We start from the raw sequence: 12,865 nt of genomic DNA on the forward strand, positions 1-12,865 counted from the left end.
GCTCATAGCAGTAGGGGGAGGTTTGGGATGAGTAAAGGGGAGATGCAGTGGGAAGAGTCAGAGGAAAAAGGTTTAGAAAGGCCTGATTGGGAGATCTGAACAGTAAAAGAGGTTTGAGATTATGCAAGGAGGGGTAGAGGAGTGAAGAGTCTAGAACAGGTTATTTTGGGGATCATAGTAGTAGAATGAGGTTTGAAATGATTCGGGTAGAGGATATATTGAGAGAGGTATAGGGTGAGATGGGTAGCGCGTTGGAGATACTGAATTAGAAGTGAAGTAATAAATATAAAGATACATAGGTATAAGGAAGTATATGTGTATAAGGAAGGTAATATCTGTAGATTTAAGTTATATTTAATAAACTCAGACTTTTAAGTGTGCAGTACTTTAAGTAAATGTATTTGGTTTTATATATTTTTTCCGCAATTCAATAGTGAAGCAATTCTAAATAAATAGTTATGATAAAAGATTTACTTAATTTATGCAGTCATCTATATACATGTTAAACATAGAATAATATAACCATAAGTAATATGTACATTTGTTAAGCAGAACTAACGAATATCTACATATTTATAAGCATAATTATACACATTTATACAAAGCAATACACATATGTATATTCACATCTATAGTTCAAATAAATGCTTATATAGAGAGGGATATGCTGTATATGTATGCTTGAGTATGGTAGTTATATGGGTAAGAGCCACCATGAGTAGTCTTCTGAGGATAAGGTAGTTATCCATGGGTCTTATGTTAGAGCGTAAAGAGTTTCGTAGTTTGGCTGCCCGTACAGAGAAGGATGTGCCACCTATGGTTTTTTTCTTGTATGGTGGGATGTTGAGGCGAGGTGCCAATCTAGAGCAGAGGTTCCTTTGTTGAATGTATTTGGTGATTTTATTCCTGATGAAGAGCGGTGTTGTTCCATGTAGCACTTTGTGGGTGATACAAAGCAACCTGAATGTAGATCTTTTAGTAACCGGTAACCAATGTAGGGCATTCAAGGCAGGGGAGATGAGGGTTTGTGGCTTTATATGTAAGAGTAGTCTGGCAGTCAAGTTATGAATCTGTTGTAGTCGTTTTATAGTTGTCGCAGATGATCCGTGGTAGAGGCTATTGCTTAATCCAGTTTTGCCAGAACAAGAGAGATGGTAGCTTGGACCTTGTGTGGAAATCCCAGGTGGGGGAAGACGCGTCGCAAAGTTTTAATAGTAACAAAGCTTGATCTTGCTAGTTTGTTCACTTGGGCATTCATAGATAGCTTGGAGTCCATGGTAATTCTGCGGTTTCTTACTTCCTCAGATACTTTAGTCAGCGTTCCCAGATTGTCAGGCAGCGAGAGGGTAATAACTTTTCCTATCGCCACACGTGAGTATTTCCGTTTTGGAAGCATTCAATTTGAGATGGCTCCATGCCATCCACTTATCCACAGTTCTAAGATAACTGAAAATGTGCGAGTTTCCAATGTCTTTGGGGCTTTCCAGTTTAAGGAGTATTTGTGAGTCATCTGCTTAGCTATAGCACGTGAGATGATATTCATTGATCAGTGCCGGTAATGACTTCATGTAAATGTTGAAAAGCATGGGTGAGATGATCGAGCCTTGAGGTATCCCTGCTTTTGTGAAGTACGGTTTGGATGAGAAAGGGGGGTATTGATGACATTATTTCTGTTTTGAAGGTAGGATGTGATCCAGTTGCGAGCAGTGCCCTCTATGCCGGCTTCGTAGAGTCTTTGTATAAGAGTGTCATAGTCAACTGTGTCGAAAGTAGCTGTGAGGTCCAAGACAAGTAGTGCAGCAACCCCCTTCTGGTCAATTGTGTTCTTATGGTCATCCCAGATGGCAACAAGGGCAGATTCTGTGCCTCTTCTTGGACGGAATCCTATCTGTAAGTCTGAAAGTATGGCATTATCTTCAATGAATTGTGACAACTGGGTGAATGCAGCTCTGTTAATCCATGTGAAAGGTATTTCAACTGGCTGGTAAGTCTGGATACCAGGATACTGATCTAAAGAACCATGAATCTTCCAAATGAGTATCGATACACAAGAAACATTCAGAATCAACAGAACATGGCCGCCGAAGTCAGCCGGTTGGAGCAGGGAGAGGGCGAGAGAATGCTCCCTTCTCCTCTGAGGTTGTCTTTGCCGAATGTGAATTACCATTGGTATCCAGTCTTATCAGACAGTTCAAATACCTTTCATATGGATTAACATCTCCCCACTGGATCGATAATTGACACACCTACGGTATACCACCCACTGAATGGGACACCACACCCATACATGACAGGACTGTCTGCCCTCTCGTCTCCCTCACTTTGGGCGCCTGGCTGGGCCTCTCTGTGAGTAACCCTTGCTTTTCCAACACTTGTCCTGAGCCACACATTTTTTGGTGTGCACCATTCACACTGACAGTCCATTGTTCGCATTTCAGGTGTTCGCTATTATATGGTCCTGATGATTTGCGGTCGAAACGCAGTCGACACGTATTACAAACGAAATACTCTTTCAGCCTTTATCATTGTTATCGAGGACTGCTAATTCATCAAGTAACCTTACCTGTGGTCATTCTGTACAAGTTGAAACCGTTTTTTTTTTATAAGTCACTAACTGTCACTCCCCCTACTCTAGGTTCTAGTTCACTTGGGACACTGAGCACACTGTCTGTCTGATTTTATGATGCACAGAGTAAAAGCTTAGTAAAAGTACCTTTGAAAATCTATAGTGTGTATGATCTTGATTCTTTATCCGACATTCCATCCCCACAAGTCTATGCTATTGAGCGTTTTTGGTATCAAGTATTGTGCACATCATCCACAGGAACCGTTGTTCCCTCATAAACACCTTTCACACCTCAAAGTATGCACTATGCAAGACAATAAGATGCAAACAAAAACATAAAGCAACACACCATGATGTAATAGTTAACACTCTTGGGGGATGTGAGATTAAGTAAAACATGTGAAATAAGGCATGGAAAAGGCCAGTGAAGAATAGTCTCATGTAGCACCTGGACAGGATGAGCAATCATTCCTGGATTTCTCGGGGTGCTTCCTTGTCTTCAAGTCAGATAGACACAAAATACATTAAAAAATATATATTTTTCACCCTTATCAATGCTGTAACCTGTGTTGCATTTACCTATCAAGCCTTTTTTTCCTTCAGTATTAGTCTTTTAAAACGTTTTTTGTAAGTGCTTTTGCTACTTATGTTGTCCTCCATTTTGTTAACTCCATCCCACAGGAAATTACATCAGAGGATGACAAGGAGTACAGCATGTTAATTTAGTGCAGCTGCAAAGTTGCAAGATCTATGACTGCAATTCTTGGTGGGAAGGGGAAATAAAATGCAATCTGTTACATCTGTAGCTGAAAAATGCAATGCTACTATATTTTCTGTCAGCTTCCAATGTTAGACAAAAAAGACAATTAACAGTAGAAGGCAGCAGAAGTTAGACAATGCTTACATAAAAAAATCAAATAAGGTAACAGAAAATGCTGTCATCAGAGGTACCTCTAAATTACCAACAGTAGGTATATTAAAAAAATTAAAAAAACATTATGCGCTCTTTAATCCCACATGTTGCTATTTGAAACCTTTTCACATTATCTCTCAATGTATTACCCACCCAAACCCTTTTTTCTCTGTCAGCTCCTAGAACCCTCTGGTATAATTACCCTCTCCTCTCCGGATCTTCCTTTCAAAAGCTTTCTTTGCCACTGCTTTTCCTCCTTCCCTCTCTCCGATTCCCCTCCCTGCTTTTGGGCAGTACTACAACAGCATATATGTTCTTTTTATGCCCAACCGTTATTGTGACTCTTTACTTTTGTTCCATTCTACCCTATCTTGTGTTGCCTTCTTCCCCCCTTGTTCCCCTCAGCATCTTGAAGTGTACTTATAGTTACTCAAATACGAAGCAAACACAGTATAACATTCAAGAAAGATTGCATTTAAACAGATTGTTTAGTAAAGTCTGTAAGTGCCTGTGTATCCCGTGCAGGGGACCGTACTCACTTCCGAAGCTGGAGGAGATGGTAGAGCGACTGGCCTGACTCTGCAAAGTGCCCGACGGGCTTGGCGAGGATTCGTCATCGGTGTCGTCGCTGTCGAAGGGCATCAGCTCCCGGTTGGCACTGTCTACGGGCTCCGAGAGCTCTAAAGATGAGCCGGATATTGAGATATGAAGGCACTGCTGAGAGACATGGTCTTCTGGTGTGGAAGGTGCAGGATCTGAAGCCGGCCTCCCCAGAGACTCTGTTCGCTCTCTGCTAAACAAAGAACAGGTAAGAGAAAGTGCACACACAAACACTCCATAGATATGCAAAAACAGTCTTTGCAATTATCTTGTCTGTGAGGGAGTTGACTCCTCATCATTTAGATGGTTAGGACTAAAGCAATAATGACAAAATCTGGGCAAAATAATAAAGCTTTCAATTTTGCTAATCTTCCATCATGGTCGCATTTTAATGGAAGTGCTAGTGGAAAGATAATGGATGGAGGTTTGAAATGATAGTAGGTTTCTACTTTTGACTATTTAAAAGAGCTCAACAAAGGCCATAGCATTGAGATACAAAAAGTCCACTAGCTGGAGGCATGCATGTAAAGGTACTCTACAGAAGAAGCCATGATGTAGCTTCACGGGTTGTATGTAGGTAGTACGCTAGTCTCCCCATTCAGCTTACATAAAAAGCGATGGGCAGTAAGTACAAGCCAGAGTTGGTGAATAGACCGAGGGTTGACGAGGTGAGTCTTGGGCACAGTGAGGGGAGATGCTCAGAGCTATACAAGGACTGCGGAGGACTAATGTGCAAGCAGATGAGGCCCAAATTGTTATGGTTTGGGCTCACAGGCCAGCATTCGGAAAGCAAAACCAAAATAATGACCATTGAGAGAGAGTGAAGAGGAGCCAGACTGGGTGAAGTGGTGGGGCGGTTGCGGGAGTTAGTTTCAGAGGAAGGTGGTTCTCGGATTAGAATATGTAACTCAAAGGGGGGAGGTAGGGGAGATAGACAAAGGGACTCATCCACCATTCACCATAAATAAATAGAGACCATCCGTCACTTTTGGACTTGTTTTCTACTTCAGGTTTTGGAAAACAATGTTTTTTTAGATAAACCTCACCCACCAGGGCTTACCCTCCCCTTGGTGGCATGCTTCATCATTGGGTTCTTCCCGTTCCGCTGTAGAACGGGGCATGCTGTGGCCTCCGAGTTATGTGGGAGCACTTTTGGTGTTGTTTCTGATAGCTGAAGAGAATGTAAGAAAATAGGAGTGGGAGAGTGTTGTGTGGAAGATTAAAAATACCTGGCTAGACAAAAAAAAATAAAAAATACCTGGCTAGTAGGAAAAATAGTTTTATTTGTACCTCTAGCTGGTATGGTTAAAAAATGAGGCAAAGAGTGAAACCCAATAGAATTATGTCCCTAAATTTCAGAGGTCTACATGTTTCAAGGCCTACCCCAAGACTATTAATCGGGACCAAGGATTACTACTCCCTGATTCCATTCCTGTCAACACTCTTCGAAAAGGAACAACGATGGGTGGTTAGATTAAATACACACATTGATGGTCTAAACGAAAATATACCCTGGGGCCGGTTTATAAACCAATACAGTGATCAATTCCAGAAACCTGCAGGCCAACCCACTGTTTTGGACCCCTCTAGGAAAACATAATATGTATCTTTTTCTCCATGATGGTAGGTTATTCATTGTTACTTGTGACATCTAATCTATGTTACAACCTTACCAAGAATGCATTTGTAATTCTGACTACCCTTCAATGAATCCACTATATATTGGATTATTTTCCACATCACCATCTTTTTTTTCATTTTTTTTCATACCACATCTAATTTTTTAATATCAGATCTCTTTTTATATATGCACTCCCAAACTTTTTTCTATAGATTAAAAGATGAAGCTATCAACTCCTATCCAATTTTTAGTTACATCCTAAATATCACATGCTATGGGTACAAGAACCAGGAATTGGTTCCATTTACCGGCGGCCATCTTGGACGGTGGGCGTCTTAGTCTTTCACAGGCACGAGTACACCGACGTTATCCCGGCAGCTCTTCCACCATATACATAGCTCAGCGTTAACACGTCGGCAACTTTGGAGCCATGAGCGGCAGTCCCTATGCGATCCAGCAAGGGAGTAGCCTTGGAATAGAGAGTTCATCATAGCTGCTTTTCAATAACAAAAGCACCTCTCAAGAGCAGTCTCTACAATAATATGCCTATGCCAATGCCTCGTTTCTTATCTTGCATTCTCCACAGTGTGTGACTACAGGAATCCCTCCCCCCACCATTTTTGGACTCAGATGCCGGATTTATGCATTCTACATGTATGTGTCTACTTTTAATTTACTTGTTATGTTTATGTTCTGGACTGACAGTCCTTTGGCTCCCACATACATATGTGTGCGTGTGTGCCTTTTTGTGTCAAGTTTTTTAGTAGCACTAGAAGTGTACACTTTTATCTACATTGAAAAACATCACGAGGTTCACAATGGTGATGTTCTCCAATGATCACAATATACAAGCATAATATGTTTAATATGACCAGGAGCCAAGACAGACTAACTTTCACTTCGTATATCCTTACAGATCTTCCAGATTTAACACCAAATTGATGCTGTATGTATAATTTCTTTTACTTTTCCAGCACGCAATTGCTTTTCAACTAGTGTGTTGACAGGAGTGAAATCAGGGAGTAGTAATCCTTGGTCCTGATGAAAAGTCTGGGTTAGGGCTTGAAACATGTAGACCTCTAAAACCCAGGAACATAATTCTATTGGGTTTCACACTTTTACCCATTTTTTTTTAACTATACCAGCTAGCGGTACAAATAAAACTATTTTTCCTAATATCCAGGTATTTGTAATCTTCCACACACAAAAACCCCACTTTTCTTTTGTTTAGATTCTCTTCATCTATTAGAAACAACATAAAAAGTGCTCCCACGTAACTCGCAGCACACCCCGTTCCGCAGCGGAATAGGGAGAGCCCAATGATTACGTATGCCATCATGGGGAAACCCCAGTGGGTGAGGGATATCGAGAAAAAAAATAGTTTTCCAAAACGTAAAGTGAAAACAAAGTCCAAAAGTGACTGATGGGCCCGGTTTGTTTACGGTCAAGTTCTCCAGATTGGAAGCCAACCAAAAGAGAAAAGCTAACCACACTAGTCCCAGCCAGGCGTAAATGACTAAGTATACACCCTCGGGCTGTGCACTGTATTAGACAGTAAGACAGAGGCAGTGGGTGAAGATACTACTAGTTCTGCTTTCCTTCTACGCTCTTCCGTTCACCAAATAATGCTGTTGTGCATGGAAACAGTCTCTAAGCTAGTGACACACCATTTGTTGATGTTGGCAGAGCAAAAAAGTAGAACGTCTCTGCTGGAGCTCAGCCAGCGTCAAAACCTAGGTCTTCCAGGGGCGTAGCATGGTAACAAATTTTTCCAAAGTGGAAGGAAGCTGTCTCACTCTAAGCCCACCAAGACACTAGCCAAATTATACAGCTGGATAAGATATGCAAACAATTTATTACACACTAATACATCTCTTACTCTGACGAGCTACAAGCTTATACCCGTTAGCATTTGGAAAGACCATGTGTATGGGCCGCCTGCAAAGTACGGCCACAAACCGCTACAAACACTAAATAGGACAGCATGCCTTACCATGGGTGAAAAACAAAGAGACAATGTGAAAGCAGCAGCGTTAGCAAAACAACAGTTCCACTATGTTTCAAGATCTTCAGTGCAATGCACAGAGTAGTTTGGAATGTCGCCTCAGCGTCTTCAGAGTAACAGGAGAGAATTCTAAACAACTACATTGCTAAATATATTTCACGTTAAGTCTCACTGTAGGTTAAATGACAACGCCCTGAGGAAGTACACCGGCAGGGGTGCGTCCCTTCTTCTGGATTACTCGTTTGTTTGAAAGGATAGAAGATATACTGAGATTCATAAGTCTCTGAATGCCATGTTATCAACATCTAGCCTTGAGGATTTCCCAGCATAACTCATGGAGCAGAAATTATTAGGATGCGAGTTATGGGCCTGGTTGCAGCAAGCACTCTGTAAAGTTTCATGCAGCATGTGACACACAATAATACTTCAGCTATCACACAATATGAGTCACAGAGCTTCACAAAACCTGAAACATATGTTATCTTATAGCTATGGGTATGTGTACAGTGTAGTGAAAACCACTTGGTGTTTTATGGATACTATGATATACATTAGAGGTGTCCTACTCTCCAAAACACATTTCATGTAGGTGAGCAGTGTGGAAGATGTGAGTTATTCTTTTGGAAGCGTTTCATAGCCAGGGGTGGGTCTTGCAAACTTCCAGCCCAACCCATGGAACATTTATTGGGTCCCATGTACTTGGCGCCAACTTCCCTATGTCAGCTGATGTTTGCCAGATACAAGTTTGTTCCAAATGATCATCTTATGGAGAGCAGGTTATTCTTTCTTTTTAACATCTGTGTGTAGTTGGCATGAAGATCTTTTTTGGCGTTGATCTGCTAGCTGTCCTGGAGTTCCTTAGTCTGGTCGCTTGATACTTCTATGCTATCACTTGAGGTCAGGTAAGGTGCCTGGTGTTATTCTAGTGTGGTCGGGTCTTAGCCCTTGCTCCCTGATCCCATGTTTCTGCTTGTCCCAGTTTCAAGGATGTGGAATACAAAAATGGCAAATTCCTGTGACAGGAACCCTAAATCCTGGCTAAATGTTTAATCCTCTGTATTCTATGTATCGTCTGCATTAGTAATTCTTGACACTGAAGGAGTAAATGAAATTCAAAGAGTAGGAGTGTAGTCGGACATATGTGTGGTTGGGGTTCCTGTAGTCAAACCAAAGTGTATGAGGTCTTTCTCTTCCAGGTTTCCTAATGTACAAGTAAAGATCATTACTCACTTTTTGACTGCCTGCTTATAACAAAGGATATTCTTGTATTATTACTGTTACTTGCCAAGTGCCAGAGTTGAGTGCACTGAAAGTTACTAGACAGCTGCAACATCGGCCAATGTGGGGTGTGTTTAGGGGCACAAGGGCTTTTGTGTGATGGTGTTTGGATGGCTGTGCAGGTTGCTTGGTTGTATACTTGTGATGAAGAGAGCGAAGGAGTGTTCTTTTGTTCCGACTTGCTGTTCTTAGAAGGCTCTGGTGTATTTGCTATTGGGAGGGACAATAATTGTCACCTTGCCTTTGATTGGTTCAAGTTAAATGCTTTGGAATGTAGAGTGGTGATGCTGAATATTGAAGAGGATGGTAAGGTTTGATTACGGGTGCTATATGGTGTGTTATGCTTAGTAGTATAGGGAGGAAGAGTAAGGGGTGGTGTAAAGGGGTAGATAATATGTCAATAAATGAGGTTCGGGCTTCTAGCAGCGGGTAGGTGATGGAGGGGTCGACTGACTGAGTGATGATCCGTCCAGCTCACTCGTATTATGAGTTACAGGTTCTATTGTCTTGTGTTGTTATATGTCTATATGTATGGGATGGGTAGGTAGGTAGCTAGTAGAAGGGACAATGACAATAAAAATGTACATGCTATAATTATATGGCGAACCAGATTTGCTTGGTGAATCTGTGCACAAATAATGATAAACAGTTGTGATACTTTTGGGCAATTTAATTATTCAGATGTTTAACCTACAATAATGAAGTCAAAAAGAACCTCACTGGGTTACTCAAATGAAATAAATTGTAGGACTCGAATTATTGTTTCCATGTTTGATAAATATTATGAACACATTTATATGCAAGCGGTATATTCATAAATAGGTGCCACAAAATAATTCCTCGCACACACACGTCATCCAGACGACTTAGAGCTATTTCAGAACCCAATGTGCATCATGTTACGGAAGAGACTTCTACGTCAGCACATGCAGGCTGGCCTTTACCTGCTGTTCTTCTTCAGGCCTGGCACGGAGGCGATGCAGAGGATCCGGGCAGAGCAGACCGCGATGCATGCTTCGACAGTTGGTTCGTTCTTAATGCTGAGAAGGCACACCTGTCCCACGTAGCCATCGCTGTTGCACACCCAGACTTCATGGGCATTCTCCACGCTGCTGTGACTGGGCGATGCGCACGAGAACTGCAGGAGGCAAGCACAGAAGACATCAGGGAACAGATCATTGATGTCAATACGTGCAACATTTTATTGGAACCTTCACAAGATCTACAGACAATCAAATATGTAATGTATAGAGGTTCTATGTTTTCTTTATGGACACACTCAAGCCCACATTTGTCAGCCAAAGAGGAATCCTGAAAAGGCATGACGGTGACACACAACTACATATGCAAAGGAATAAATAAAGAAGACGTGATGCTAAAGCTAGTGGCAGATCTGAAGAAATAGGCATGATAAAAATAGATAGGGGTGAGTTTTCCTTTGAGGTCCAATTCTTTTTAATGAAATTAGAACGCAGAAGAGGGCAAGCAAAATGCTTAACGACAAACTTAGAAGATACTGGAACTTTCTAAGGGACAGGCACTTGGGTGTATGACTATTCTGGCTGGCATATGGTGAGGGATGTCTAGACAAATTTTCAAATGAGTATGAATATCATCGAATATGAAGTCCTGGGACACCGTCCCGGGTGATCAGCCGCACTACATAAATCCACTGATTGATTAATTTCCTTGGTAAAACACTGCACACTTTATGTATTTTTATATTTTATTGCATGTATTAAAGCTGTGAGTAGTGTGACATACATGTGAACATGTGCTTCTCGTGCCAAATTGCTTTTGGATGGCCACGGGGTATCTAGGTATAACACCAGCTGAACAACCATCGCTCCTTGCAAAAAGCATCAGAGAAATTGGTTTAAAACATGAAACTTCTGCACATTTGATATTTTTCCATTAATATTGAAACATATGCCAGCTACGGTCAGTGAGCGACTTGAGCATGCAAACATACCTGCATACCGCTCCTGGTCTTCATGATGGGGATAGCCTTCAAAAACTCGGGATCCAGCCGGTTCCTGTTGGAAGCTGTAAGTCAGAAAGAAATAAGAGCCACAGGTCCTTAGGTGACTCGTTGATGGCAGATTTTTTTTACGGCCATTGTTTCTGCAACTCTAGCCTAAAACTAAAAGTATTAGTCTGCAAATTCCCGTCTCTATGTTTCTTACCACACTTAGACCTAGACTTTATTAATAAGCATGCCTCCCTTGCCTTGCCTCAGAATAGACCCGCAACATATTCATAGACTTCGAAAACACAATGGCTACAACATCAAAATATAGAGAATTCAGCCCCATGTCCTCAGATATGCACATGGGAATATGCATATCAGACGTCATAAGGTGCAATGGTGAAGGAAAGTGGACCTGCCCCTGGGACGCCTTCCCAATCTAGATGAGGACCATTTACCCAGCTTCTTCTTGGTATCCTCGAACACCTGCTCGAAGTGATTCCGGCCATCGGGATTGGGAAACTCAAAAATGAAAGACTCGGTCCCATCGGCTTTGGTTGTGGTCAGCTCCATCTTGTTTGGTGGAAATGAAAGAGAGAAGGAGAGCGACTGTTTCTCCGACAGTTCTCGGTGGACGGCGGCCATCATATCCTTGATGACATCATCAAGGCTCTGCGGGGGGAAAAAGAGAAAGTGAAGGTCTCTAAAAATAGAAGAACGAGAGAATAGAGGCAGTTGAACACAGGTTCAATTTGTAATGAATTTTACAGACTAACGCAAGATGGCATTTTAATTTAATTGGAGCACAGTCAGAAAGCATTTGGTTATTAGATGTACGACCAGGTTTGAAACAAGGTTTCTGGAGTTACACTGAGTCAGCCACTAACCTTAAGGAGAAGCAATGTTTGGGGCCTGAGAACAAAGTATAGAGGTTTCACAGCAAACCTAAAGGCTTACATAGAAGTCCAAGCATGTTTCCAAGCAGTACCACTGCTGTAAGAGATCACATTCCCATGTATGTTTTGCTAAGGTCATAGGAATATCACAATAAAAAGATCTAAAGCTGGAACAGACCACTTTATACAGGTGCAAAAACCGTATCTGGCGTTGATCATTTCCAAGCTGTTTGCCGACAGTCTGAGGACTCTACGTTCAGCCACAATTACGTGATCTATGTCATGGTTTCAAGGAAACAAGCACCTTCATCCTTGATGGAATTAACTTTGTGTTGTCAGCCAATCAGGGTACAGCATGCCTTCCAAAATTAATCTTTCAAACATCCTCTTGCACAGTATGCCCCCTATGGACCTGACTTGTGACTTATGCTGGACAGCTCTTAGTTTTTTTTTGTCAATTGCAGAGACCTTCTTTCTACCAGGCATACTCTCCAACTTTGTCATATGAGAAGTTCTGGAAATATTGTCTTTCGAGGGCGCAGTCATTGTTGGTGCAGCAGGTACGTCACACCGGATCACATGAACAGGACGACTCGCATAGGAGCCAAACTATTGCTACATAACTGTGACTTTGAGCAATTGCTTTGCTCCCATTGAGCCTCACCCCATCAGGAGAGGAGAGCCAGCCACTGCCAATATGGTGCGACATAAATAAGAGAAGTGCAAACTGAAGTGAATTTGCGGGCATTATTTGGTTTCATCAAACTTGGGACAGGTCCACAAGCAACAACAAAATACTACACAAAAAACATCAGCTAACCCATCTTCCATGACTGGGGGCAGATCAAGCACCAACACTTGTCTTTTATTTGAATCCTTTTTAGATCACATTTTGCCCTGGCTTGCCTAAGCAATATCTGAAGTTTAGCTTGAGCACTTGGCCTTTAGAAACTGTGGTTAAATGTGCTAGGAACTAATGGTTTACATCTTATTGCTGCCACTGCCAAAAACTCCAGA

At 41.7% G+C, this 12,865-nt stretch overlaps 1 protein-coding gene across 1 annotated transcript in view; it reads right to left on the reverse strand.

Moving 5' to 3' along the window:
• Positions 1 to 12,865, reverse strand: part of ARHGEF17 (Rho guanine nucleotide exchange factor 17) — a 572,303-nt gene that overhangs the window by 48,197 nt on the left and 511,241 nt on the right. Inside the window, exons 11-14 of the mRNA XM_086933847.1 lie at positions 11,411 to 11,624; positions 10,956 to 11,029; positions 9,928 to 10,121; positions 4,019 to 4,269 (exon numbers count right to left, since the gene is read on the reverse strand). Of these exons, the coding sequence (XP_086789973.1) occupies positions 4,019 to 4,269; positions 9,928 to 10,121; positions 10,956 to 11,029; positions 11,411 to 11,624 (733 nt within the window). The remainder of the gene's footprint in view (positions 1 to 4,018; positions 4,270 to 9,927; positions 10,122 to 10,955; positions 11,030 to 11,410; positions 11,625 to 12,865) is intronic.

Source organism: Lissotriton vulgaris, chromosome 8 (assembly GCF_964263255.1).
Source record: "Lissotriton vulgaris chromosome 8, aLisVul1.2, whole genome shotgun sequence".
NCBI lineage: Eukaryota > Metazoa > Chordata > Amphibia > Caudata > Salamandridae > Lissotriton > Lissotriton vulgaris.